The sequence below is a fragment of the Dryobates pubescens genome, chromosome 19 (assembly GCF_014839835.1).
Source record: "Dryobates pubescens isolate bDryPub1 chromosome 19, bDryPub1.pri, whole genome shotgun sequence".
In the NCBI taxonomy this organism is placed as follows: domain Eukaryota; kingdom Metazoa; phylum Chordata; class Aves; order Piciformes; family Picidae; genus Dryobates; species Dryobates pubescens.
Genome location: NC_071630.1, coordinates 11,310,010 through 11,337,384, shown reverse-complemented (window position 1 = coordinate 11,337,384; position 27,375 = coordinate 11,310,010). Strand labels below are relative to the sequence as shown.

Here is a 27,375-nt window from a genome sequence, read left to right as displayed (position 1 = left end):
TGGCAGTCAGTTCACTGATGAAGTCCTCTCAAATAAACACCGTAACAGGAAATCTTCAGGAAGATTTGGAACATGAGGTGGTGTAGTCATCTGTCAGGATCATTTGAAGTAGTTGTAAGATGGCTAATAGTTGGTCAGCTATTGCTGATGAAGTCTTATGTGCAGAAGCACCTGGTGTCTTAAATTTAAACCTTTTCTATAACAAATGGCTCACAGGATACCTGCCTCTTCCCTTTTTTTGGCTAATTTAGAGCTTTGGTGTTTAGTTAGCAGACCTATAAAGATCTAAAACTGCAGCAAAATTGTATCTATGTAATGGGAAAAGGGCTTTGGGGCACTTTTTGTTATGACTCTTGCTTCTTCCAAATATATTTGCAGTAAAAGTTTTCAGTAAGTCAGTAACTAATTGAGCTTCCTGCCAGTCATGGGTTTTACCAGACGCAGCAGCCGTGGTCTGATGCAGAGATCCTTGCTGCCATTTTGTAGCTGCATTAGGTGTGCACACAAAGTAGAGAGATACACAAAATGGCTCGCAAGTGTACTCTAATATACTGAAAATTATGGAAAATGACAAACTGTTGGGATTCTTAATCACAAGCAATAACTGACCAGCATTAAGTGTTAGCTGGTCCATGTGGAACAAGCCACATATGTGTGGAATAAGAGAGCACTGGCCTCCTAAGGGTTATGAAGATGTTCTTCCTAACATGCAGCAGAAATGGGAGTGTAATTACATTCTTGATGGGAATAGACTTTTCCATACTGACAATTTGAGCCATGCTGCACTCGTGAAGGATTAGCAGGAGCTGTGTGAGGCATTTGGGTTTATGAAGATAGCGACCGAAGGCCTTAAAAGGGTTGTGATCACACCAAGCAAGCAGAAGCCCTGCTCCAAAGAGTTCACAGTCATGGGCCTACTGAAAAGAGCATTGTCCTCAATCACTTGTGAAATGAGGGTGGAGGTGGTGGGAAGACCTGTGGTGGAGCTCCTGCTGCAGTCTGGTGCTTGGTGCTCAACTCACGGACGGGCAAGAGCGTGACCAACGGATCCGGCTGCAGGCAGGGGGGTGCTGTGCTTTGCCTCTGCAAAGAGAAAGGGCCCGTTTCACTTTCAGCACAGTGTTCACATTGCTCCCAGCTTCTCCTTCCACCTCTCCCTATAAAATCTCCTGCTTGGGTATCACTGTCTGAGGCAACAGTTGCGCTACAGCGCTCGGTCCTGCGCTAGAGCCTAGTTTATAGTCTTCACTGCCTGTGCTTGTAGAAGGAGATGGAAGGGATGGTTCAGGAGATGCTGTGGGAGAGAAAAAGAAATAATTAAAATGGAAGTGGTGCCCAAATAAAACCAGCAAACCATTCTATTAACCAAGGAGCAGGGGCATCCATCCTAAATTCTTCCTAGGTGAGGCAGAAGATGGACTGATAAGAAATATGCCAGCTCTTCTCAGTATTTTGCACTTGGGAAATACCTCCAACTGCTTAAAAGAAAGAAGAAACCTAAAATACATGATGTCAACATTGATGTGGCTGAGAAACAGCAAAATCTCCTACAAGAGGTAGGTGATTTTAAGTGGCAGAAGGAGATAAGATTAGATTGTGATTAGATGGCAGTGGTGGTTAAATAGCAACTCATGTTGTACTACTTGGTCTGTTTGCTCCTGCAACAGATAAATGCCTTAACAAACAGCCATTGCCTGGCAGCAATGCCCAGAGTGATTGAAGATGGCCTTGCATTCAGGTCATATTGTGTTCTGCTTGTCAGCAACCAAGGTGCTTTATATAGGGGAAGTCTTGTCACTAATAACCATGTGTGCTGCTTTGTGGTATTTCCCAGCAGCACTTACATTTGTAGAAACACTCTGCCACCAGCCTTCATTTCTTTCTTTTGCATCGTGTTACGTTAGCATCATCTCAAAATCCCTCTAGATCATGCTGTTACAATGAAGATCTTGACTTCTCTTTGGAAGCATGTAAAGGTTTCAGCAAGGAAGTGGGGGCAGGCTGTGAATTCTGTTTTGGGTGTACTGCTTAAATATATAAATAAGCTTTAAAGTCTTTTTCTTAGCTGCTTCTCCTCTCCAGTCCCTTCATTATGCTGATACTACCAAGTGTAAAACGGGGCACGTACGGTCAGAAGTGGTGTGAATCACAGAGCTCATGTTGCTTGGGAGGACGTGTCCTGGCAGTGGGTCCATGTTGAGGTTGGGAGGTCCTGACTGGTACTGGAGATCAATGGTGTTTCCTGCAGTGGAAGTGGGAAAATACATCATCCTTTGCACAGTTACCAGAAGCCAGATGCTCTGGGCCAAATCTCTTTTTCTTTCAGTGAACGTGGAAGACCTCTGTGGGTAGGGGTTAATGTCTTGCCTCATCTTTGCTTCCTTCCTGCTGCAGCTGTCCTTCTCTGCTTTCAGCCTTCTTACTGTCTACAGACAACCTCCTGGGATGGCTGGGGTTTCAGCTAATACCCAACTGCACTCTTCATCTGTCTCTGTGCCTCTCCTAGCTACTGCTCTTAACAGGGTTTCCCGTAGAGTTATAACCTTTACATATTGCTAATGAAAAATGTGTTGTCTTCTTGCAAAGGGCATCAGTTTGATAGGCTACCTAAAAGTCAAGTGTGTGAAGCCCCACAGAATGTGCCCTTTTCTGTAAGGATGGTTTTCAGAGGCAATCTGGAAAAAAAACAGCTCAGGGATTGGGCTGGAGTGCCAAGGCCCCATGTTCAAGCTACAATGCAACCTGAACCTTCACTTCTTTCCTCCTGAGACCAGGTTCTCTCTGCTATATGTTCTCCATAGTGGGACACAAAGCCCTGTAATGGCTTTGAAATATGGCAAATTTTTTTCTGTCCTTTCTCAGCAAGGTTCCTACCTCCCAGCAGCATCTCCTGCAGCAAGCTGTCAATCCTGGCCACACCAAAAAGCTTCACAAACTGGACTTGCTCTATCATCTGCCAGGTGATGCTCTGCAGCGGGGGCAGCAGGAGGAGGATGTCACTGAACCGGCCTCGAGAGTCATACTGGCGATCGTTGATGTAGTCTTCTAGGTTGACTTGGACTTGGAAGCGCATGTTCTTCACCTTCCCAGGCTCACTCAGGCCTTTGCAGTCTGGGGGGGGGGGGGGGGGGAAATGAAGTTATTGCTGGCCTGTGTAGCCAGAAAATGTTATAACCAGGCTGTGCAGCAGGAAAAGGATGAGATGCCAGTGAGCCTGTGATAATTATCTGTCAGTTCCCAGGTTTATCTGCCAGAAGAGTAGTGGGCTGCCACTATTTCATATCTCACATGGAACAGAGAAACAGCAAGGGAGATTTGAGGAGAAATAGTGATTTGAGGGAAACAGTAAGAAAGGAGCTTGCTTCAGATGGATATGTCTGGCTGCTGCCATCAGTGAAGAGGAGGGATGTAGAATTTAAACCATATTTGTCTTTTCAAGGGGACAACCTGGAATCTTCCCCTGAAAACTTTGAGTCCCAACTGCTGCCACTAAATCCCTGCAGGTTTAGTGCCTATATGTTGTAATGACACCCACTATAGCAGCAGATTCCTGTCTTGATTTCCTGTCTCTGTCCTGTGGTTGATCCATTTCTCATGGATCACTGGTTCAGTTTTTCTTAAGCAAGTAAGTGTGCACTGTGGGTAGAGTGAAGTGCCAGGATTTAGAGCTGTCCACTGCTGCTATCTGTTTCTGGCTCACTGGACCATTTCCTTCACTGTCTACAAAGAATCCAGAAGCACCACACTTTAGGGATCATCGTCAGGCCAAGAGACTAAGATAAAGTGGTTAGTAAATTATTGTATGTCAGCATGTCTGTGGCATCCCTGCTTGTTAGCACAAAGTAATTTCATTTCTGTAGAGCTTTATGATTTGCCTTGTGGAATTCACAGCACCTCACTGTCACAGTGACCTAAGGCTTTGCTGAGAGACTGATCAGCCCAGAAGGTAATTTGTCAAACACAATTTGAAAATGCCACTTTTACTCAGGTTTGCAACAGGTTCTGGTGAGCCATTAGTTCATGACGTTTGTCAACTGCTGTGTCCTGATTTCAATCAGTGAACACAGCAATAAACAGCAAATGGAAATACTCTCATTTCTCTATAGATACCAAAGACAAAAGGGCATTGTTCTGGGCTTGGGAGTGTTCTCCCATCTCTTCTTCAAGCTACAGGACAATATACAGCAAGGGGACTTGAGAGTTGTACTGAGAGGAGGTTGTGTGTTTGCTGGAGGCATGTAGAAATAGGTGTGTTTGGGGGAAGCCTGGGCTGAGACAGGAGCCCCCATGTTTGTGGAATAAGAACACAACAAAGGTTCAAAACAAGCTTTTGTTTACTTCTCTGTGTTTCCCTGTTCTCCATCCTGAGGAGATCAGCCCTGCCCTCAGTACCAGATGCCAGCACCATCCATTAACAGATACCCTTGGCATTTCTGGGCACTCTGAACAGTCCATCTCTGTGGTTTTTAATGCTGCTTTCTGAACTCTGATGGATGTTCCACACTGCTGCTCACAGTTGACTCACTTTGCTTATGCATAATTCAGTATAGGCATATATGTCCTTAATAGCCATCTCCTTCAGTTCAGGCAGATGGGCTTTCCTGAGGCCAAGCTACAGAAGCAGCAAAACTCCTCCTAAGAGGAGTCTGCACTCTCTTGCACATTGGTCTGGCTGGGCTTAATAGTTGCTAAAATGTAAGATGTCCAGAAACAGGTCACTTGAACATGTCCTTGCTGCTCTGCTAAGCATTGCTCATTACTTCAGAGGCAGAGTGACATGTAAAACTGCTGTCAAGGAGGTTCCCTGCTTATTGGAGAGCCTTCTACTGCTTTTCAAGCCTGATGGTTCACAATCTGGAAGGAAGCTTACCTGGATCAAAGAAGATGATGGCTTTAAGGCAAGCATACTCATTGTCATCGATCTGGATGTCCCGCAAAGGCTTCACCAACTCGTCCAAGATTCTGGTGGCCACACGAGCGATTTCCAGTTCTGGGCAGTGCATTGGGATAATGAAGTCATTCCCTTGGGAGACAAGAGAATTTCACCATCAGATTTTCACTCTAGCTCTGCAGGCATGGTCTCATCCAGAAGTTCCCCTAAGGCATGTTACCAGACAGTCCCAGTGCCCTTGTGCAGATTTCCAGTGTGCACCTTCACACTCTGACCCACAACTGAGAAGCAAGCTGTGGAACTCATTCTTTGGTCCCTAACTATCTCATGGACACATGCTGGTGCACCCACACCATGTACAAACCCTGCTCCAGGTTCAACTCTGGTTTACCCTCTGTAATAGAATAGAATAGAATAGAATAGAATAGAATAGAATAGAATAGAATAGAATAGAATAGAATAGAATAGAATAGAATAGAATAGACCAGACCAGACCAGGTTGGAAAAGACCTTTGAGATCATCAAGTCCAATCTACCACCCAACACCATCTAATCAACTAAACCATGGCACCAAGCACCCCACCAAGCCTCCTCCTAAACACCTCCAGTGATGGTGACTCCATCACCTCCCTGGGCAGCCCATTCCAATGGCCAATCACTCTTTCTATGAAGAACTTCTTCCTAACATCCAGCCTAAACCTCCCCTGGTGCAGCTTGAGATTGTATCCTCTTGTTTTGTTGCTGATTGCCTGGGAGAAGAGACCAACCCCCACCTGGCTACAACCTCCCTTCAGGTAGCTGTAGACAGCAATAAGGTCTCCCCTGAGCCTCCTCTTCTCCAGGCTAAGCAATCCCAGCTCCCTCAGCCTCTCCTCACAGGGCTTGTGCTCCAAACCCCTCACTTGGCATCTGGTGGCACATGGTGTTATACCTTTATTTTTGGCATGCTTTTTAAAAACAAACAGTTCTCCTCCCTCTTTTCTTTAATGTGTGACTTTCAAAGACAATATTCTCATTTTTTCCAAGAATAATCCCACCTGTGGTTCTGGTAACAAGAGCTGCATGCAAAGGAAAATCCTGTTTGCACTGGGACTTTTAATAGATCTTTCTGCTAAGTTTTTAATCCCAGATACCCAAATATCTCACTGCCTGTGTCCTGGCAATTTCAGTTACCTAATCAAGGCAATGCAGTTTGAGATGCCATATAAATAATGGGGAGGGGGTCCTCATCCACACTTTCAAAGCAGTAAGGGAACTGTTACAGAAGTCCCAGTGAATTCGCTTGGTCCTTTTTGTGCTTCTCCAGAGACCTTCTCAAGCACTTAGTGGCAAGCACAGACCATGCCCAGAGATGATATTAAGCAGGCAGGATACTTGGCAATGACTCAGGGGTGAGAATTATAGAAGCAGCAGTGTCACTGTGCAGTTTCTCTTTTACCTAATAGCAGAAAATCAGTGTATGGGATGGACCTCTTGGCCACCCCAAGGAGCAGATGTTCCCCTGCGTGGGCTCTGAGCAAGGCAACCTGGAGAGATCACAGAAGAAAGAAACAATATTAAGTTTGAAAAGCAGAGAACAGAGCAGTGAGCTTCTGATGTTTAGATTAAGCCAAATTCAGTGTTTGCTTAGCTATATCAGACCTACAGATCCAGTACTACAAAGAACTAGAAATCATGAGGATATCTTCACTTTTCAGAAGTGCTGCCTTCGTAGCAAGCTAACTGAAAAGTGGGTTTCAACTGAAAGAGCAAAGAGGCATTGGAGTAGTTTGGATTCTCAGAAAATAAATGGTTTTTGTATTCAAATATCAGATATCAATAAAGGGAAAACCAGTCTTTGGGGGCTGGGTCCTTGTGCAGACTGGTGTAATTTGGAGGACTTTGCTCATCTTATTCTCATGGATCTCTTGTTCTTTATTATTCCTTCTCTCCTGCTACTTTATGTTAATATCACAGCCTCTTGTTGAAGGCATGGCTTTGAATTGCTACTGAAGGCAGTGGGACTGGGAGGGAAGAGGCATTTGCATTTTACCTGGTCATCGAGTGGAAGTTCACAAAAGGCTGGGATGTATTTTGCCCATTCAACCAGCACCAGGAGCTGCTGTTTCATGGATTCACACACATCACTGATGGTTGCAACCTTCTTCATAGCAATGTCTGCACTGTGCACTGGGTTCAACGACAAATACTGAAAGAGAAACAACCTGGTTGCACTGGGACCAGATCTGTGCTGGTTTGCCACCCTCAGTAGCAACAATTCATTGACAATTCATTGATGGGAAGCCTTCACAGACATTAACCTGATCAGGTCATCAACAAGACATTTCCTGTTGTGGTTGCACAATTATTTGCTTTGTGATGCATACCGGCCAACCTACAGCCCATGGTGAAGCCTCCACGAGGTGGTGCTAGGTCCCAACAGACACCCCTCCCTCCTCCCCCTCCTTCCCCACTCTCAAGGCTGGCTGAGGACAAAAAAATTGATTTAATATTCCCGTTCCTAGCAGTAGCCAGCAGCGCTGGGTCACAGCTCCAGATCAATCACCTAAGCCAAATCAAATGCATGATCTGTGTCCAGCCTTTTTCTCTCCCAAGTTGCCTTCTGGGACACAAAACACCCATTTTGATCTCTGAAGAGCTGGCTGAGGAGGAGGAAAGGGTTAAAGCACCACAGATTTTGAAAAGGAAGTGGATGCATTGCTGCATGTAATGGGCAACATCTGGACCCTATGTTTCCGTGGAGAAAGGGTATTTGCATAAGAATTTAAAGGACAGGCAGGGTGAAATTTATTGTGGGACATGAAATAAGAAAGCAATCAGCGTTAGCTGAAGCCCAGTGATTTTATTAGCTTTATTTTTCCTCCCTAAAATTGTTACCCTGTTAAAGAAGTTACAAGAAAAGATATAATCGACCATGACGGGAACATTATGTGCTGAGCAGGACAGGGTATGCAGCAAGGAGGGATAAACCTCTGCATGAAATGCAATGAGGTTTTAGGGGCTGGGGACAGAGGGGACCTGGGGTCTAGGACATCCCTCAGAACTTGGAATTTCAGCTTGGCATCTCACATGCCAAAGGCTGCATCTGCTTCTTGCAGGATGTGTTATCCTAATGCACCAAGGAATTTTATTGTCTGCTTTTGGATATCTCTAATGCCTTTTCCTCCCTGTGGCTTTGTGCAAAAGCCATTCAAGGGCAGAGAAAGGTCTGGCTCTGGTAGGTTTAGTGAGTTCAGAACCCTGTATGGAATGGCTGAAGGCCACATTCTCATTTAAAAATCTGTTGCTTCATTGACTCAAGAGAGGTGATTCTGCCACCCTGCTCTGCTCTGGTGAAACCTCACCTGGAGTACTGTGTCCAGCTCTGGAGTGATTAATGCAAGAAGGACATGGTCCTGGTGGAGTGGGTCCAGAGGGCCACAAAAATTATCAGAGGGCTGGAACACCTCTCTTACAAAGACAGGCTGAGAGAGTTGGGGTTGTTCAGCTTAAAGAAGAGAAGGCTCCAGCGAAATCTTACAGCAGCCTTCTGGTACCTGAAGGGGGACTGCAAGAAAGCTGGGGAGGGACCGTTTACAAGGGCTTGTAGCACTAGGACAAGGGGCAATGTTTTTAAACCAGAGAAGGGTAGATTTCTATTGCACATGAGGGTAGTGGAACAGTGGCACAGATTGACCAGGGAAGAGGTGGAAGCCCCATTGCTGGAGACATTCAAGGCCAAGCTCACATGGCTTTGAGCAACATGATTGATCTAGTTGAGGATGTCCCTGTTTACTCCAGGGGGATTGGCACAGATCACCTTTAAAGGTTAGTTCCAGCCCAAACCATTCTATTATTTCCTACCTGATGTGCCATGGCCTCAGCCTGAGTGAGCACATTGATGGAGAGGGAGCCATTGTCCTCATAGCTGCTCCGGCGAATGCTGATCCTGTCACGCTCATTCTGCACGGCTGCAATGAGAGTGAGCAGTGCTCATGTTAAGCCTATGCTCCCCAAACAAGAGGGGATGTGGCTTTAGTGCCTGCAAAATCTTTTATTCTTGTTGGATGCTGGCATAAGATTACAGAGATCCCAGGGGAGGGGAAAATGAGAGGGAGAAGACCAAAAACTGGAGCAGCAGACGGAGATAAGGCCATTTGGCTGTCAGAGCAGCCCCTGTGGGACATTAGTTGGTCACATTGGGTGATGGACTCAGGTTGAGTTTGGGGGCTTTATGTCAATGAAAACACTTGGCAGTGTACCCACACTGCTGGAGTCCTGAGCTCCCCCTACAACAGGATGCTCTTGAGATTGTGTCTAGTTCTGCAGCAACACTTAAAAAACCATGTCTTATCCCTCCTCAAAGCAGCCATGTAAGTGTCCCTCGTGCCTGAGGCATCACAGGTGGTGGTCCCCTGGGGACATCTCCATCACTTACACAAAGCAGGAAGTAACCTCAATAAGGAAACTCCAAAGAAAGGAAGCTTACGTTCACCAATTGCCCCTTAAAACCATTCCCTCAGCTTTGTCCCTCAGCTACTGAGTTCAATGAACCTGTTACACCAAAGGCAATGCTGGAACACAGCTGAGAGAACAGACCAAGTCAGGTTTGGTCTCCAGATCTGCTGACACACTGTGCAAATCATTGCTGCAAACCAGTTCAAAATGTGCTTAGTAACAGTGACACAGCTGTGGCTTTGGGGAGACCTTCTTGATGGTTTTCCATACTTAAAGGGTTCAATAAGAAAGATGGGGACAGCAGGACCTGTTGTGACAGGACAAGGGGTGATAGTCTTAAACTAAAAGAGGGAGATATAGATTATAGAGATGGAAGACATTTTTCATGGTGAAGCCCAGGTTGCCCAGAGTGGTGGTGGATGCCCCACCCCTGGAAATATTCGAGGTCAGGTTGAGTGAGGCTCTGAGCAAACTGACCTACTTGAAGATGTCCCCATTGACTGCAGGGAGATTGGACTAGATGACCTTGAAAAGTCTCTTCCTAATCCAAAGTATTCTATGAAATGCACCTTGGACACCCTAGAGTGACCACAGCAGAGGCAAGATCAGCCCTGTTTGCTTTTTGCAAACAGAAAGGTATGTCCATGCCATGGTGAATTAGAAAAACAAACAAACAAATAAACAAACAAACCCCAAACCAGTCACTTTTTTGAGGCCCATTCCATGCTTTAAACCATCCTTCTCCCCTGAACCACAAGCCAAATCAAACCCCATGCTCCACCAACTCTGCATGTGGAACATAAGGAAGATGCTGCCCTGAAGCAGCTGATTTGTGAAAAAACTGACTCACCTCCACTGCAGCCACCATGTGAAACAGCAGCAGAGCAAAAAGCAGAATTTAGGCTTAGTCCAACCTCATTTTCAGTGTTAATTTGTCCCCTGAGCCCTATCAGCTCTGTCCAGCAGCAAACAAGCCTGGATGGGGTGGGAGGAAGAAGCCTGAACAGAGACTCAGCATCTTCCTGACAGCTCGTATGTCTTGGCTACCTACAGCTTGGGAAGGCAGTTGTCAGGTCCTTAAAGCAGAGGGAGCAGGAAGATTTAGGATGTGGTGATAAAGCAGCACATCCCTCCTCCTTCAGACTGCAGTCCCAGGCTCCTTTTGGTTTTATTTAGAGGCAATGACTCAGACATAGCTGTCAAAGCACGACTCGCTCTGTGCTTTAACCCCTTGGACGTGAAACAGTGAGGTTTTGTCTCAAAAGTGGCCACTGGAGATTTTTTCCAACAAAGAGGGGGATATTTTTGCACAGTAAGCAAAATTATTTTGCCATCACTCTCTCATGATTCTGCCTGGCTGCCAGGCTTTGCTTTAGAGCAAGCATCACTCTTTGCATGGGCCATGTTTCTCTGAACACATGCAAAGGATCATTTTGGTGGAAAGAGACCTTTAAGATCATCAAGTCCAATCAGGTTGCCACTAAACCATGTCCCTCAGCACCACATGGGCTTGTCAAGTCTAGGAATGAGGGACTCCACCACTGCTCTGGGCAGTCTGTTCCAGGACTTGACAACCCTTTCAGGGAAGATATTTTTCTCCTGTATGTCCAACCAAAACTTCTCCTGGTGCAACTTGAGGCTGTTTCGCACACAGGGGGGTGGGAAGGTGGGGGTTTGTTAGCTCAGATCCAGCCACTGTTCCGTGCTCTTAAGTGGCCTCTGATGACGGGCCAACAAAGTGAAAGGGTGGAAAACAAACATCAGTGACAAAAATCAATAGCTCCTGTTATCTCTAGGAGCACAGTATTTATTTTTCAGGATTTGGAGCCTTGCTGTCAGTCAGGACCCACTTGCTGCTGGTTTGAGTGTGTTTGAGGGAGGTCTGCTGGGGTCCAGCCACCAAAACTACTTTGCACCTTGAAGTCAGATTTCCTGAATGCATGCAAGGAGCTGGATGGGTACATTGATTTGTAAAAATAAAACCCACACACATATTACTAGAGCCTTTTCAGGCTATGGATACTATGTAGAGGCAATTAGATATCAATTTGGGTAAGAAAACCAAAATACAGCCCTTGGGAATCTCTGCTAACCTATCTTAGAAAGCAGTATACAGAATCACAGAATAAATCTGGTTGGAAGAGACCTCAAATAACATCCAGTCCAATCCTTGAACCAGCACTGACAGGTCAACACTAAATGGTGTTCCATACATTACGCTATTCATGGGGAGGGTGAATCCCCACCAGTCTGGAGGTGAAGGTAGTTATAGGAACCATAATCTATGATTAATCTTCAAAATAGCTTAACTCTGTGGAGGTTTTTCTTGCTGCATCAGAAAGATGAGCAACAGCATCCAGCATGATCACAGAATCAGGAATTGTTTTGATTAGAAAAGACCTCTAAAATCATTGAGTCCAATCATCAACACACCACCACTATGACCATTAAACTATGTCCTGAAGTGCCATGTCTACACGTGTGTTTAATACCTCCAGAGATGGGGACTCCACCACTTCCTGGGCAGCCTGTTCCAATGCCTAATCACTCTTTCAGTAAAGAATTACTTTCTTAATATCCCTGGCACAATTTGAGGCCATTTCCTCTAATTCTATTACCTGGTACTAGGGAGAAGAGACCAACCCCCCACCTCACTACAACCTCCTTTCAGGTATTTGTAGAGAGCAATGAGGTCTCCCCTCAGCCTCCTCTTCTCCATGCTGAACAACCCCAGCTCTCTGAGCTGTTCCTCATAAGACTTTGTTCTCCAGGCCCTTCACTGAATAGAAACAACCCCACCCCAATCCATGTCATCACTGACATCCTTGGAAAGTTCCCCCCCCAACTTTCCGTGCCTGATTCCCTATCAGATGCTCCCCAGTGTAGCTCTCTGGAGGTAACAGGGCTTTTATTGCCCACTTAAAAGGTAGAAATTACCTTTCCAACAACAGTATGCATTTTACTGAAATCCTACCAACACCAGCAGAGCTGGTCCTGGTCCCTGATGACAGACTCCTTTGCAAAACCTCAGCCTGTTTTTCTCCTGAACCTTTTTATGGCACATATTTCAGTGCTTCCCTCATGCTCTGATAAGCTCAATCTTCCAGTGGAAGTGGATGGTACAGACTGACTTTCTCAAGGTGATTTGGGTGTTATCACTGAAAACACCCAAGATGTGATGGAATTAGGTACAGAAGGGAGTTAATGTTTTACCAGCCACAAAAATTAATCTGTGACTGTGGGGTAATTGTATTGCTATATTTATTGTGCTTGTAAAAGGGAAGGGATAGGTCACTCGTGGTGAGGCTGTGGGAGTGCTCGAGGGGTGTGATGGTGCTGAGGGAGACCAGGCTCAGGCCTGGTATGGCTTTGCAGTCAGTAAAACTCCACAAATTTGCAGGAAGGAATAAAATCTAAATGGACTAAAACCTCAGTGTTGGATCCCACTGTCTCCCAGGGACTACTGTTTCCAGTACATACCTGGCAAAAGCTTTCCTTATCCATTTCTCTCCTCTAATCCTCTCCTGTGCATAGCAGTACGGTTTCCAAAGTGGGAAGGACCACTTCAGCCCTACGTGTGGGGACGTCAGCAGGAGTAAGTCTCCACAATGCTGCCAGCCAAGGACAACACAGCCCTGACCTATGCTTTCCCTTGAGGAACGGGCATAGAGGATGAGACGATGCCCGAGTTTCCCTCCAGGGAGTTGTCCATGGCTACAGCATGTCCTGACTGTGGGAAGAGGGCAGAAAACCAAATATAACCTCTATCTGTCATGGAGGAGCCATCAGAGGGCTTTTGCTGTTCAGAGGAAGCCTTTTGCCATGAGCACATCAAGGCTGCCGACAGCCTGGCAGGCTGTGGAGCACGCTCGGCAGCTCCCAAGCAAACAGCACTGCGTTTATGGGATTGCAACAAACCCCTCTTTCCCAAACATTTTGTCCTTGCTGCCTTGCCACATGGGTACAGAGCCTGTGATGAGCAACCTCCGGGGTGTCCAATAAATACAGGCACTGTAAAATCCGCTGGTTGAAAGGGGGCAGCAGCAAACAAGGAACTTGGCATGGTAACTCCAGAGGTTAAAGCCTACCTGGGAGTTACCATTTCCATTATTACTCCAATAAAATCCATCTTCATTTAACATCAGTGGGGTTGGAAGTGTGTCATGAATGGCATAAAGGGAGAGCAGGAGGAGAGAGGTGTGAGAGTCCCTGCACAGTGCTAGCCTTCCCAGAATCACAGAATAGTAGGGGTTGGAAGGACCCTGCTACTAACGCAATTCACCAGGGCTCACAGTGCTTCTGTCTCTAGCAATAGATTTACTCCTGCTGTTGCCTGACAATTTATAAGCACAAAGAATTCTCTTGCCCAAGCTACCTCTGATTTTGTAGGTGTAGTATATTTTATTTGGAAGTAAATCCCCAGGGTACGTATTCCTTTAATGCTTTCATGAGCTTTTGGCCTGATTTATGACTATCAGAAAGTAGGGAAGACCCTTAATCTTTTTCATCCATCTTTGCATTAAACTGCAGTTCCAACCTTCTGAAAGCTGGCAGCAGAGATGTGCAAACAAAAGGTATGGAAGAAGATAGAGGTCCTGTGAAACACTAATAAAACTGTCCTATAAACCTGTCCAATTTAACAAATATAAACAAAAAATACCCTCAAACCCTCCCACTGTGTTGTGGCAGTAAGTGATACAACAATTCTTACTGCTTCTGCGTGAAACTAAAGGAGTTCATGTACATTCATAAATTACTTTAAAGGGGATGAGAGGTTAAATATTAACTCCTCTTGCGGTCACCAGCAAACTGAATCCTGACAGTGCAGTACAGGCATTGCAAAAGGCTTCCAGGCTTTCAAACACTCAGCTCCATGCGAGTAGGTGACCTGGATCACTTGAGAAAAAAAATCACACCCTGCTAATTTGTCCAAGGTTAAACATGATCTCAGTAAGATGTCAAAAATAGTATCCTGCTGTTTTCTTTGGGTGTTTAAGAACCTGGTGCACTCCTCATTCCAAGTGGCCAAAAGCCTGTCCAGTGGCATTGTAAAAAACACAATGGAAATCGAACCTTCTCTTGTGCAAAGAGCTAAAATCAAAGAGAACAGAGAGAAAATCCCTGAAACATCTAAATCATCCTGTGGTTCCATCTCAGCCTTGACCACAAAAAAAGAATAAAGGAACAAATCTCCTATAAAAGTCTTAAATCCTGGTCAGAGTGGTGTTTTGGAAACCAAGAAGGAGTTTGCCTACAAAAAAGCCTTTTCCTCTCCCCTCGTCCCAGCTTTAATGATTGTTTGCTTGTAGTTATTAAAGTGAATTACTGATACCTAAAATGTAATTGGGACAGGAGTGTTTCTGAGTGAGCTAATTTCTAGGAAATCTGGGGACTGGATTTTCCACAAAACTCAAGTTTTGGCCCATTATTGCTCTCACTGGCACCAGCGGAACCTGGATCACATCTAAAATGCGTGAGCCTAGAGGCACAGAGCTCGTGTGGAAGACAGTGTCGGTCCTTTCCAAAAGCAGAAGCAAATTCAGAGTGTACAAACAAACCAATCTAAAGGACCCTACACAAGCTTTTCTCAACAACTTCTGCCCAGCTACCCCAAACCCATAGTGAACCTATGGCCCAACTGCACTGCGCTCCCAGGAGCAGCTGCCTTGAGACCCTCAGACTTGCACCCATGTTGCTGCTCCTGTAGACAGCCAGTCCCAAGCTAGCTCAGGTATTTACATCATATGGCCTTTTCTTTAGGCAGAAAGATTGATAACACAGCTCCTTGCAATTTCTTAGCCACTAGAATGGGTTCCAAAATGGAAAAAAAAAAAAAAAAGAGAGAGAGAGATAAAATGAGGAAAAGAAAGCTCCAAATCTGTCACATCATGTCTTACAACACAGGAAGACTGGGGAAAAAAATATCATTCTGGGTCCAAAATTCCAGTTTATCACTTTGTTTGGCTGGGGAACAGCAAGTTTTCCAATACTGCACACACACACATCAAGCAGTGGGTCAGTGGGGCTCTGGGGAGCGTGTGAGGGTGACACAGCCCTGCCAACCCCACCCCAGGTGTATTGTCCCAGACAGGCTGGGAAAAGGATCCTTTCCAGCTTCTTCCCCTCTGCTGTGAATAAACAATGCTGTTGCCACACCCTGGAAAGTCTGATTGCTCTTATATGAGCTGGCTGAAAAGTAGTGTGCCAATCCCTTGCATGCCAATGCTGGGACAACGGGACACATTGAAAGTGGATGTCACAGCTGTGGTCTCCCAACGTGCCACCAAAAAATGATGCACAAACATTTGTATCATCCTCATACTGCTCTATCCCAAGACATGGCTTCTCTTTGTAGCTTTGCAATACTGTTTAATATTAATCTAGAACCACCCTAAAGCAAACAGCTGTGTTCTTTTTGTGCACACAGTTGTGCAAGAGAATTTCTTTCACAGCCATGGACATATGCTTTGGATATAGCTCTGGTCAGCTAAGCTCATTTCTGCAAAGCCATTGCTCAAGGTGCTTTAAAATCTTCCTTCCCAAACATATGAGCAGTTTGTGAGCACACAACCTGACTGAGCACTCATAAAAAAGAGTTTCAAGGAATGTGACTATGTGGAACCTGAAATGAGTCATCCTCCATTCAGCTGCAATTAGTAACAAAGGCATGAGCCAAGGTTTTATAACCTTTACCATAAACGAAAATCATGCTTCAGCTCAAAGAATGGAGCTGATGACCAGATTTCAGCCTTTCCAAGCTGTGGAGCTTGCTGCATTGGCAATTGGCTTCATCCTCCTCTGGAGATGACCAGATCAGCTTTGATTTGGTCAATTGAGGGATAGGAGGTTTTTTTTTCCATCTGCTATATTTGCTCCACTTCTCCTAAATTAAACCAGAGGGGATTTTTGTTACGTCTATGACTTCGGTCCAATTTCAAGACACCCTTGTTCCCCAGGAATACATATGGTCAGAAATTTGGAAAGATTTTTTGCATCACCAGTGAAATCTTATGAATTACCAGAAATCAGAGACAATTTTCCCCTTGGTTTCAGTGGGACCATGATTTCACCTCATGGGTAAGAGTTATTTAACTTGGTTGTGTGGAATGAAACTCTCACGTTCCTTTCTTGCTCCCTCATCCTTTAGCTATCACTAGGTTGGAAAGCAGCACAAATGAACGGTGGAGAGTGTTGAAACCATCACCCCACTACCTGCACATCAGCAGGATGTACCATCTGTGGTGGGCTGGGTCCCTGCTTTGCTAAGCACCTTGGTGTACAAACTCAGTCTCTTTCCAGAAGCGTGGAGTAAGTAAAATAGTACCTTCCATACCCTTTTGCTATGCAAGCACCTAATGACCTTAGATCAGAAATGCTATGATAGGTCCCAGACTTTCCCAGGGAAGATGGTTGTGGGGAGGCTAGACACAGGTTAACAGGAGTAGTCTTTCTCTTGCTTAGCCTAGGTACTGTAGCACTCAGTATTTCCTTTAGTGTGTTGGAAGGACACTTCCTGATGGTCACTGGTATCCAAATGCTCTACAAACCTCCATCTCCCTCTTGATATAGCAAATGTGAAGTACAACAAGAGCCATAACTCAATATTGGATTGTCCCCTCAGTACTAGTGCTAATAGCAGCTCTATAACCATGCTATGCCCACCACAAGCGCAGCACTCCTGGAGGGTTTGACTCTGACTCAGGTCCCAGCTTGAGGGACAAAGGATCCATCTGCCTCTGGGAGTGCTGCCTGTGAGCCCTGTGCCACCAAGGAGCATCTCTCACACCATAAGGAATCATGTTCAGGCCCTAAGGGTTGCACCGAACTACATGAGCATCAGCCAAGTCAACTACCAAACACTACTCTGCAATAGTCAGCTGTACTCTCTGTAGTCAGCTGTTGGGATCTGTAAGACTGAAGGTGGCAGGTCCTTGCTGAGATCATCACAGCTGGGATTAAGAGTCATACTAACAGGTAGTAAGCAAGGGAAGTCTGTTGTGAAGCACTTAGAGACCAAATAAAACCTGAGGAAGCCCATCCCTGGTACAGACACCAGCCTTTTGGGAGACCAGCCTCCTAGGGTGGGCAAACACTATCTCTAGGACTTCATAGAAATTTCCATCTGCTAAGATGGAAAATGGGGCTTTCAGCTGAAAAACCCAAGAAATATCTCACTGTAACACGTGAGCATCTTCTCACTGGGCCAGGGCTGCTGCTGCTCTCCACCATGTTCTGCAGTGGGAGTAGGACCAGAGACAGCAGCAGGCAGATTAGAAATGTCTCTTTGCACCTACCTTCCTTCTTCATGCCAGCTCTGAAGCACTTCTTCAGCCTGCAGTACCTGCACTGGTTCCTCTTGTCCTTGTCTATCACACACTGTCGACTGAACCTGGGAGGAGAAGGGAAATAAAACATGGAGTAACCAGCCTGGCATCTGCAGTTCACTGACATCAAGCAGCCCCAAATACAGTCTCAGACCTCACTGGGCTACATGTTGCCTGAACTCAGAGAAGAGCCAAAGATTTGCAGGAAATAGATTAAATCAGCGTTGTCTTGGCCCAGTTCCTCTTTTTTTCCGTCACTGCTCCTGCCAGCTTGGAGACCACCCACCCTGTGAAAGAGTGTGATGGTTTTGGCTGTGAAAGCATGCCTGTGACTCAAGTTGTGATGATGTAGGAATTCCATCTCCCACTTTCAGACAGTTGTTGGGTGTTCAGCACCAGGGTTTGTTTGATCCCACTTGTTGACACTGTCCATCTTTGTGCAGAATCATTATATTATGTCCAACAAATCCTCAGTTTAGGAAAGATATTGACTTGTTGGGACGTGTCCAGAGAGAGGCAACAAAGTTGGTGAGGGGTTTGGAGCACAAGCCCTATGAAGAGAGGCTGAGGGAGCTGGGGTTGATTAGCCTGGAAAAGAGGAGGCCCAGGGCAGACCTTATTGCTGTCTACAACTACCTGAAGGGAGGTTGTAGCCAGGAGGGGGTTGGTCTCTTCTCCCAGGCAACCAGCACCAGAACAAGAGGACACAGTTTCAAGCTGCACCAGGGGAGGTTCAGGCTGGATGTTAGGAAGAAATTCTTCACAGAGAGAGTGATTGCCCATTGGAATGTGCTGCCTGGGGAGGTGGTGGAGTCACCATCATTGGAGGTGTTTAGGAGGAGACTTGATAGGGTGCTTGGTGCCATGGTTTAGTTGATTAGGTGGTGTTGGATGATGGGTTGGACACGATGATCTTGAAGGTCTCCTCCAACCTGGTCTATTCTATTCTATTCTATTCATGTGGCTTACGTGATTTTCAAGGGGTGGCCCGCAGAGACTTGGCAATTCTTGCCATGGTGGGTGAAGCAATGGAAGAGGGATATGCCACACAGAGAGGAAATGATGTGGGTTGCTCCAGGACCATTATCAGGTTTTAAAAGCTGAGGCACTTTCCAATACTTGCAAAAAGCCAAAGGTACAAACGCCCAAAGATTTTCCAAGGAATTCACGTCCGTGATAAACAGCAGACCTCTGAGCTGGGCTAAATACAGTCTGGTCACCAAATAAGGATTTGCAGAAAAGTGAACATTTGCCATTTGCTTGGCTTCCATGCTGTGGATCTTCCCTGAGCTGCCAAATATCACAAAGATTCATAGATTCCTGGGGAGGAGCAACAGCTCTGCTCCCAGGAGGCCAATAGCTGAAATTTCAATGAAATCAGTAGTAGGTGTTGTGTCTTCCTGCAGGGATCCACCCCACAGTTTCTGGGAAGATCACTGTGTAGGTGGGTCACCCAAGGTGTCTTTCATGGCTGGTGTGTCCTGCAGTGATAAGGACCCCAGGAGTATTTCAAATAACAGGGCAACTTGTTTTTCCAAAAGTTGGAATGCCCTTAAAGAGGAAGAGCCTTGGAACAGAAAAAATACTTCCAGGATTTAATCAGAGATGAAGGGCTTGAGTGCATTCAGGGTTGGGTTTTTTTCCCTTCCTCCTATGCTAAAATAAACATCATTTTTCTAAGGTCAACCAAGATAGCTGCTTCGTGATTTATGGCCTCCTCTTGGAAGAAGAATTCTCCCAAATGTACACCTGTGTGCCAAAGTGGAGGTGAATCATTGCTGGTCTATGCTCAGTTCTCAGAAGGATTGTAAAATCACCAGTGGTATGTCAGTGTACATAGCTTAACGTATTTCAAAACAAAAATGGAGAAACTAAGGGGAGTTGGAAGCTTTGGAGGTGACAGACTCTTGGCTGCTTGTTGCTTTTTTATCAAGAAAATCAAGGAAAACTGTGCTTGAGATGAAATCCCTGGAGCTTTGGTCTTTGGCTGCCTTGGCTTTCCCTTGCTGGGCCCAGACAAGGTCACAGTGTCACTCCAGACAGAGAATCTGTACTTACGCATCATACAGCATTAGCCCCCAGTTAAAGCTCAGCTCTGGGAGGTTCCCTTGATTTATACCGTGGGGAAAGCAGTGACAGCGAACTCACCAAATGGATTGCTTGGTTCCACAAAAGTTGTCAGGGTCCAAGATGAGATAGGACTTAAGAGATAGGCCTTAATTTACTCCTTGGCCATAAACTAAACTGGAATATTACTGTTCATAGAATCATAGAATCAGTAAGGTTGGAAGAGACCTCAAGGATCACCAAGTCCATCCTGCCACCCAAGACCTCATGACTATGAAACCATGGCACCAAGTGCCACATCCAATCCCCTCTTGAACACCTCCAGGGATGGTGACTCCACCGCCTCCCTGGGCAGCACATTCCAACAGCTAACAACTCTCTTTGTGAAGAACTTTCTCCTCACCTCGAGCCTAAACTTCCCCTGGCACAGCTTGAGACTGTGTCCTCTTGTTCTGGTGCTGGTTACCTGTTAGCATTCATAGCATAGCAATTTGGAATTTGGGGCAGGGGTCCTGTTGTACAGCCTGATCCTCACCTCCAATTAGGTACAGCATCAATGAATTGGATTTATGTATTGCAGAAGGGGCTGATACCTGCAGGAATAGACATGGTTCTTGCGAACACTCCTCCTGAAGAAGCCTTTGCAGCCATCGCAGCTGGAGGCTCCGTAGTGCTTGCCGGTAGCCCGGTCCCCACAGATGGAGCAGAGGGAGCTGACGCCGTTGGTGAGCAGGTTGGTGTTTGCTGACTCGGTTGTGATGGCCTCTGTGGGCACAGAGCAAAGATCATTAGAGCTCTGTGATGGAAACCAAAACTGGCTGACAGCAAGTTGATTTTTTGTAAGGCTAAAGCACAAACTGCCCCAGCCCCACAGGTGTGCACATGCAGGACCTGTTCCTAGTAAAGCCTCCAGACTGATGGTCAAGCTCTTCTGAACTTCAAAGATAGTAACTCAGTTGTTTCTGATATTGGTGTTCTCCTTTGCTTCAATGAACAGAAAGGTTTCAAGCTCCATAACTCAACATCCCCATGAGAATTTAACAATTGCTACTACTTTTCTTGACAGATGCTGAGAAACTTTGCCTGTGTGTGATATATATGCCTCTGAGGGATGGGAAACCACCTCCCCACCTAGACATCTGAATGACATTGTTCAAAGCTGGTGCTCACAGCAGACAGTGGAAAGAGAATCATTAACTTGAATAAGTAGAGAGCAGAGAAGAGACAGAAGAGGCAGGAAGGATGAACTGCATGCACATAGCAGAGGTGCTGGAGATAAAAGCTGCCCTTGAGAGTTCCTCTGCAGCTGGAAGACAGACAGCAGCTTCCACAGAGGTCACTTTAGTTCTTCTAGGTCTGGTTCTGTCTCTGAATTGCCCTCTGAAGAGGCTCAGCTGAAAAGCAATAGAGGGGTGCTGGAAGATCAACTTTCTAAATGAAGGAGTTTAAGTTAGGTCATATGAATGCCCTCTGTCATGTCCTCTCTTTGCACCCACTCATTTGGGGCAGGAATAGCTCTGCCCCTGCCTGGCCTGTGTATACACTGCTGCAAGCTCCCCTTTCAACTTCTCCTCTGGCCTTAACCACCAGACTTGCTGCCCTCTTAATCCTCCTAATTTGAGGCACCACTTGGGGAAGGAAAACAGGGAAGGGAAAAAAAAAAAAGGGGAAAAAAAAAAAGGAAGGAGACAGTTGAGAAGACACAGATGACAGTGTTTACATCTCACTGAGAGGAGGAATGCTTGTGGAGCCTGTCCTGACCTGGGGAACTCACTGCAGGACAGTTTTATGAATTTATCACACCTCTGGGAGCAAGTTCTTTGCTCCAGAGGAGGGGTTGATCTCATGCTACAGTGACCTCAGGAAAGGTTTTGGGCAGAGACATGCTGCCTTAAAGAGGAGACAGGAGGAAAGCTCAGCTGCTATCATGTTGAGCAGTGACAAGTCTTTGAGAAAAATTACTGAAAGGAGAGGAATTGGCACCTGAGGTGGACACTCCAGGGAAAGTTTTCTATTGCATGAGGCATAAAAATAGCTTTGGGCAATCCACACATGACATGGGTATATACAGAGAGAGAGAGAGGAGGCTATTTTTGTGTATGAATACACATCAAAAATTTATAGTGAAAATATTTGCTGTGCAATGAAAATTGGAATAAAAAGCCAAAAAAACAGGGAATAAACCTTTAGGTTTTCAAAAACTGGAGAGTTTTTGAGCTAAGGGTAAGATATTTTTAGCTAAGTCTTCACAAATGCAAAGGTCAGACTTCCTTTCTCCCCCCTCAAAACCACCTTTTGATCTGAATTTCACCTTCTGAGGGATGGATGAAGAAATAAATAGGCTGCAGCAAGAGGGGAGCAACGTGACAAGAGAAAAATGACAACATCAAAATCATTTTTAGGTCATGACGACAGTAATTGGGGTTTACCTGCGCCCAAAATCCATGTAAGACGCTCCCAGCTCTGACATTTGTCAGAGTCCTGGGTCCTTTGGGAAGGCAGTCCGATTCAGAGGTGCTTAATGGTAATTTACATTGGTCTTAATGGGTATTTTTACACTGATTCTTCATTTCGTTTAGCTTGATAACTCAGTATTAAGTGAGCTGTAGTGGAATATTCCTTTGAGAGTGACTGTACTGCTAAACATTCAAGCATCTGTTGCTCCACCTTTTTTTTTTTTTTTGGAAGGAACACATGGCCATAAACAAATGTGTTGAGTGTGCTGGATTTCATTAACAAAAATTACATAACCAAAATTAAGATAAGAAGGCAAATTCTCTCTTCACTCCACTCATGCTTTTTTCTACTGATTTCAGTGGAATCAAGATAGGGTCACACAGTTTGGGTCTCCAGTGGACCCTCCACCTTTTGTTTGGGGCCACACTGTAAAATGTTCCTGATGTTGGAAAGCATTTAGTCACCAGAGGAGACTTTATCCCTTATCTGAGTAGGACACGTGAGGAGCTGCTTGCTGATGTACGGAAGAAATTAATCATCTGGCCTTAAACCAAGTGCTGGAGGAAGGACCATCAGGGTTGAGCATGTGAGCTAGCAACCCAAATTTTGGCTTCACTTACACCCATGAAAACACAGAGAAGTTCATGGGCTACAGCTGAGTTAGGTGGCTCTTTAGTAGGGGAGATACATAGCTAGAAGTTCAGTCTCTATCAGGTAGCCACGTGTCCTTTTCAGCTTGGTTAAACACGAACAGAAATGTTTCCAAAAAATTACTAATCAAGGAAAGCCCTAGGCCAACGTGCATATGTTAATTATGATGATACATTTTAATTAGAAAATCCTGTCACCAGCTTATGATGAGTTCCAAATGAGAATTAGCTCAGAGAAAAGCAAAGGCACAGCTGATACCACATGTATGAGCAGAGTGGCTCAATGTGGTTTTCAGATCTACCCAGTACTTGTAGAACCTCTGTTTTCCCTGGGTTGGTCATTGCTAGAAAGGCAGAGGAAAGCCAATATCCCCACCAGCCTGTCAAATCAGCTGAAAGCTGTGGACCATTTCTCCATTGCCTTCAGCCCTGTCTGACACAGGGTAGTAACCTGCTTAGAGCTGTGTTTAACAAGTTGTGCCTCTCTAGAGGGGTTGCTACCTGGAGCTCAACCCTGCACTGAGATAGTGCTTGAAGGCTGCTAGGATGGATCTGGTCAGAGTCCAGCTGACTCACAACAACTGAAGCTGACAAATGTCGTCAACACCCTGGAGAGAGATGCTCAGAGACATGTATTGGTTATAGATGCTCATCACTGTGGTATATCAGAACAGTTTGTAAGTTGTGCCACTATCCCAGAGAGATGCAGGTGATGATATTCCAGTAAGAGACTACAATTCATCTTTACCTGGTGTGGGTTGCAGGCTGAGCTGAAGAACTATGGTTAGGGCCAGACTTCTTGCTAGGGCTATGCTGGACATTCAAGGTCAGAAAAATCTGAAGTTTCAGCCATCTTTGGTGAATTATCCAGAAGCAGTGTGCAAAGTGGGAACTACAGCCTGCCTAATGCTGAGGAGAGTATCCCCAGCGGCTTCACCACCTTTGGGGTCAACCAAGCTCACAACTGAAATGCACACAAATTTGTGTTGCCTACTGCTTCTATATGTAAGTCATGACCTAACCTGGCTGAAATGAAGATTTCAAGTTTTACAGTCATAAGAAATGACAGTGAGGATGGTCTCAATGAGGATGCTGCTGGGGAATGCTACCTGGTTTCCAGTCAGAGCTGGAGATCTACACAATACCTGACCACTGCAGACCTCTTTGCTGCTGCTTCTTTCAGTAACGTTCCTAGCTACATCTCTTTTGTAGCATATTGTATAAGACAATCACTTTGCAATGCCTTCCAGAATGGCTTTGGCTTTTGTCTACACAGAAATCCAAGCCAGTCTGGATGCATGTAATTTGTAGCTAACAGATTCCCAAATTACCTGTGCTGGGCTAGAATGAAAAGAGACCACAGAATGGTGATGGTTGGAAAGGACTTCTGAAAACCATCTAGTCCAGCTGCTCAGCTACAGCAGGATTACCCAGAGTAAATCACCCAGGAACACATCCAGCAGAGATGATAAGTGCAGGTTTTGGGACATGTACACAAGTTAACTTGGTGGCCAAAGCCAGCATTATGAAACCTCTGCATACAAATGTAGGGCTGGATGGGGGCTAGCACTGAAGCCCTGATAATGTGCAGGTCAGCTGCTTCCTGTATCAGCTTTCAGCAAATAGAGGGGGAGTTTTTGAGACAGAAAACATAACTTTAATTCAGTCCTCCCAAATACTGCAGTAACATGACACAGAGGCCAGCCAGAAAGACCAGAGCTCCTCCCAAGCAGGAGAAGTTTGAGGGGTGATCAAACAGTGTCAAAATATCTTTGACAGCTGTTTCATGGTCTGAATTGGGTCAGAGTGCAGCTGGGCTGCTGTTTTGCCAGTCTCATGCCAGACCCCCGAGGATCAGCACCATGTTTGAGCACTGAGATAGGAGAACAAGCACCACCATGGGTTGAAGTGGTCTTCAATGCTCAGCTAGAGAATTAACCCAATGTTTCAGTAATGATTCCTATTTTAAGCAAAATGACAACTCTGAGAAGAGCATGAGGAGATGAGTATTAACAGCACATAAAAACCAAGTGAGAATAGGCTTTATAATGCCAGCCAAAGTAAAGGAAACAAGTTTGTGCAGAATGGGAAAAATCCTGCAGCTACAGAGCATATTTTAGAAAGGAAATGCCTTGATTTTATTATTTTATTTGGTCATTTCCTTTTGGTGTTGTTTCTGTTTAAACCAGACAATTCTTTAATCCTCTTCCTCCACTGCCATAATGGATTCTATTCATTATTTTGAACTAGTTTCCAAATATTTGGAAAGTTATGGGCTACATGAAGGTGGAAACACCAAAATGTATATCTAGGCAAGCCTCGAAACAATAGCAGCCTCCTGAAGCAGAACACTGAGCACCAGGAGTGCTCCTCATCGTCAACCAACCCAAAATGCTGATTAAATAACATTCCAAAGAAGGAAAGCGTTGGCTTCAAAAAATGCATGGCCCCCTTTGAAAAAAAAATAATAACAATTCTAATTTTCAGGTTTAAAACTGTTGAGAATTTACAAAGCAGCCCTGAGACTGTTAAAACAAAACTTGCCTCCTCTGCTGCTCCTGTTTAGAGAGGGCAAAACTGCCATTGGATTTAATGAGGAAAATCATGCAGATGAATCTTGCACAATGGGATAGGATCCAGCTTAAAGCAACCCAGTGTGCTTTTAAAAATAACTAAAATGAGATATATATATTTTTTTTTACTGATTCTGACAACTTTAAAAATATTTCTGAAACTACAGAGTATCTTTGTGAGCTGCTATGAGATGCCTATGGGAACTGAACTCATCTGGTTAGCAATATAATGTCCAACGCATGGACATTGCAGGTCGTTTTTTGAAGTTATTTTTACAAACCATAGAAGAGGACACTTACCCAAGACAAACAAGCTAATTTCAAAACAGCTAGTTCCTGAGAGAGCCAGTTACTCATTAACAGCTAGGCAAATAACACAACACCGATCCAGATAAACTTCAGAAAGAACTCAACCTGTCAGTTCCACTGTATGAAACAACAGAGAGCCCCAGAGAGGGGTTGGCAGTTAATTCACCAGATTACACTGAGTCTTGAGGAAAATTGTGCCACTCTAGAAAGTAAAACGTTCTCTTGTTGTTCAGCAGCAAGTGACAAAGAGGAACATCTCTGTTAAATAACGTTTCTGGAGCAGGATGGCAGAAGGAAACCTTCCTGTAAGAGTAAGATCCAGTATATCTGGAGCCGGCAAAAGAGAAACATGTTGGGTAGCCTTTATTTAGAGGCAGGCAGCTTCTCCTGAAGTCAACTTTAAGCTTGAATCTCTTTGAGCCTTTTAACTTTACTCGTCTCCTGACGTCTTTCCATGTCCCACAGTAACAAGTCTAATCACTTTGTATTGTAGATGATGGCCCTGCTGAAACTCTGATTTCTTTTGATGAGCCAACTAAGGAGCAAATGTGAGACCACGAAAATTCCCATCTTAATTTCACTAAGCTCCTTAAATTAAATGAAAAGCTGCCAAAACTCTCCAAAGGCATTGCTAACGTTGGAACCCTATTCGGTTACATGACTGGTTTCATGCTGTATGCCTAGGATGTCCTTTTTTTTTTAACTCAGGGAACAGTTAGTTTCACACAATAGCATTCACTTTATGTCAGAGTGCTTTTTGCCTACCCAAAGCCTAAACATCACACGATGACGCTTTATTCCTGTGAGCAACACGGAAGTCTTTGCATGTAAGCACTCACACCTCGCAGCCAAGTTCTTTGTGTGCTGCAAAGGCTTTTAGACCATTTTGGTAGCCACAAAAATGAAAATAAAAATAAGAGAAGTAACAATTTGGGTCTTTTGTCTCACTACCTTGGAACAAGTCAAATTAGGCACATGGTGTATTCTCTGAGTAATACACAAATGTCATCTGAGACCTTGCTTTTGTCCAAGGAATAAATAGAAGCTTAAGTCATATATATGGCATGAAACACACAGTTTAAGGAAGAAATATTGGTAATAACTCCTCTCTTAAGTCACACCAGGGGATGAAACTCTGGCATGCCATGAAGAGCTCTACCAACCTTTGCAATACCTTGTGGGCTCTTCAGGACATGAGGATCAACCCACTAAGAGAAAGAATAACTCAGAAAAGGATTGGTAAGTGAAAAGGTTCCATTTCAGCCCAAACAGAACTGCGGTGGCAACACACATTGACAGGTCAGCTGCTTAAATATTATCCCTTCCACCCTTTGCCCCACACCTCCTCTCTGCCTTTCCTAGGTGTTCAGCTATCTAACAAAGGTAGTGGAGGTTGTTCAAGAGGAAACAAACAGAAATCTCACCGGTGGTATTGGGGAGCACCCGAAGGTTGTCAAATTCCAGCATGGTGTAAGAGGAATCCAAGGAGTCGACATAATCTGGCATATCCATGTCCATGATGGGCTGACAAAGCTTCATTATTACTTGTCAACGGCAAGGGAAGTGGCAAAAAAACCAGCCCTGCTGTCAATCACGGCCAAGGTTTCCTCCACAAAGAGAGACACCCCAGCCCTTGCGATGACAAATCATTACCCAGCTCTGCCCGC

The 27,375-nt window shown here is 45.0% G+C and overlaps 1 protein-coding gene across 1 annotated transcript; it reads right to left on the bottom strand.

Annotated features, from left to right (window-relative positions):
* Nucleotides 1–780: 780 nt before the first annotated feature.
* On the bottom strand, nucleotides 781–27,375 carry LOC104303794 (hepatocyte nuclear factor 4-beta). The gene is made up of 10 exons (XM_009904476.2): nucleotides 27,133–27,375; nucleotides 20,313–20,484; nucleotides 17,623–17,717; nucleotides 8,735–8,841; nucleotides 6,924–7,079; nucleotides 6,330–6,417; nucleotides 4,871–5,023; nucleotides 2,875–3,111; nucleotides 2,129–2,242; nucleotides 781–1,294 (listed from the first exon to the last, which is right to left on the bottom strand). The coding sequence occupies exons 1-10, from the start codon at nucleotides 27,245–27,247 to the stop codon at nucleotides 1,158–1,160; spliced, it is 1,374 nt and encodes a 457-aa protein (XP_009902778.1). The 5' UTR covers nucleotides 27,248–27,375; the 3' UTR covers nucleotides 781–1,157.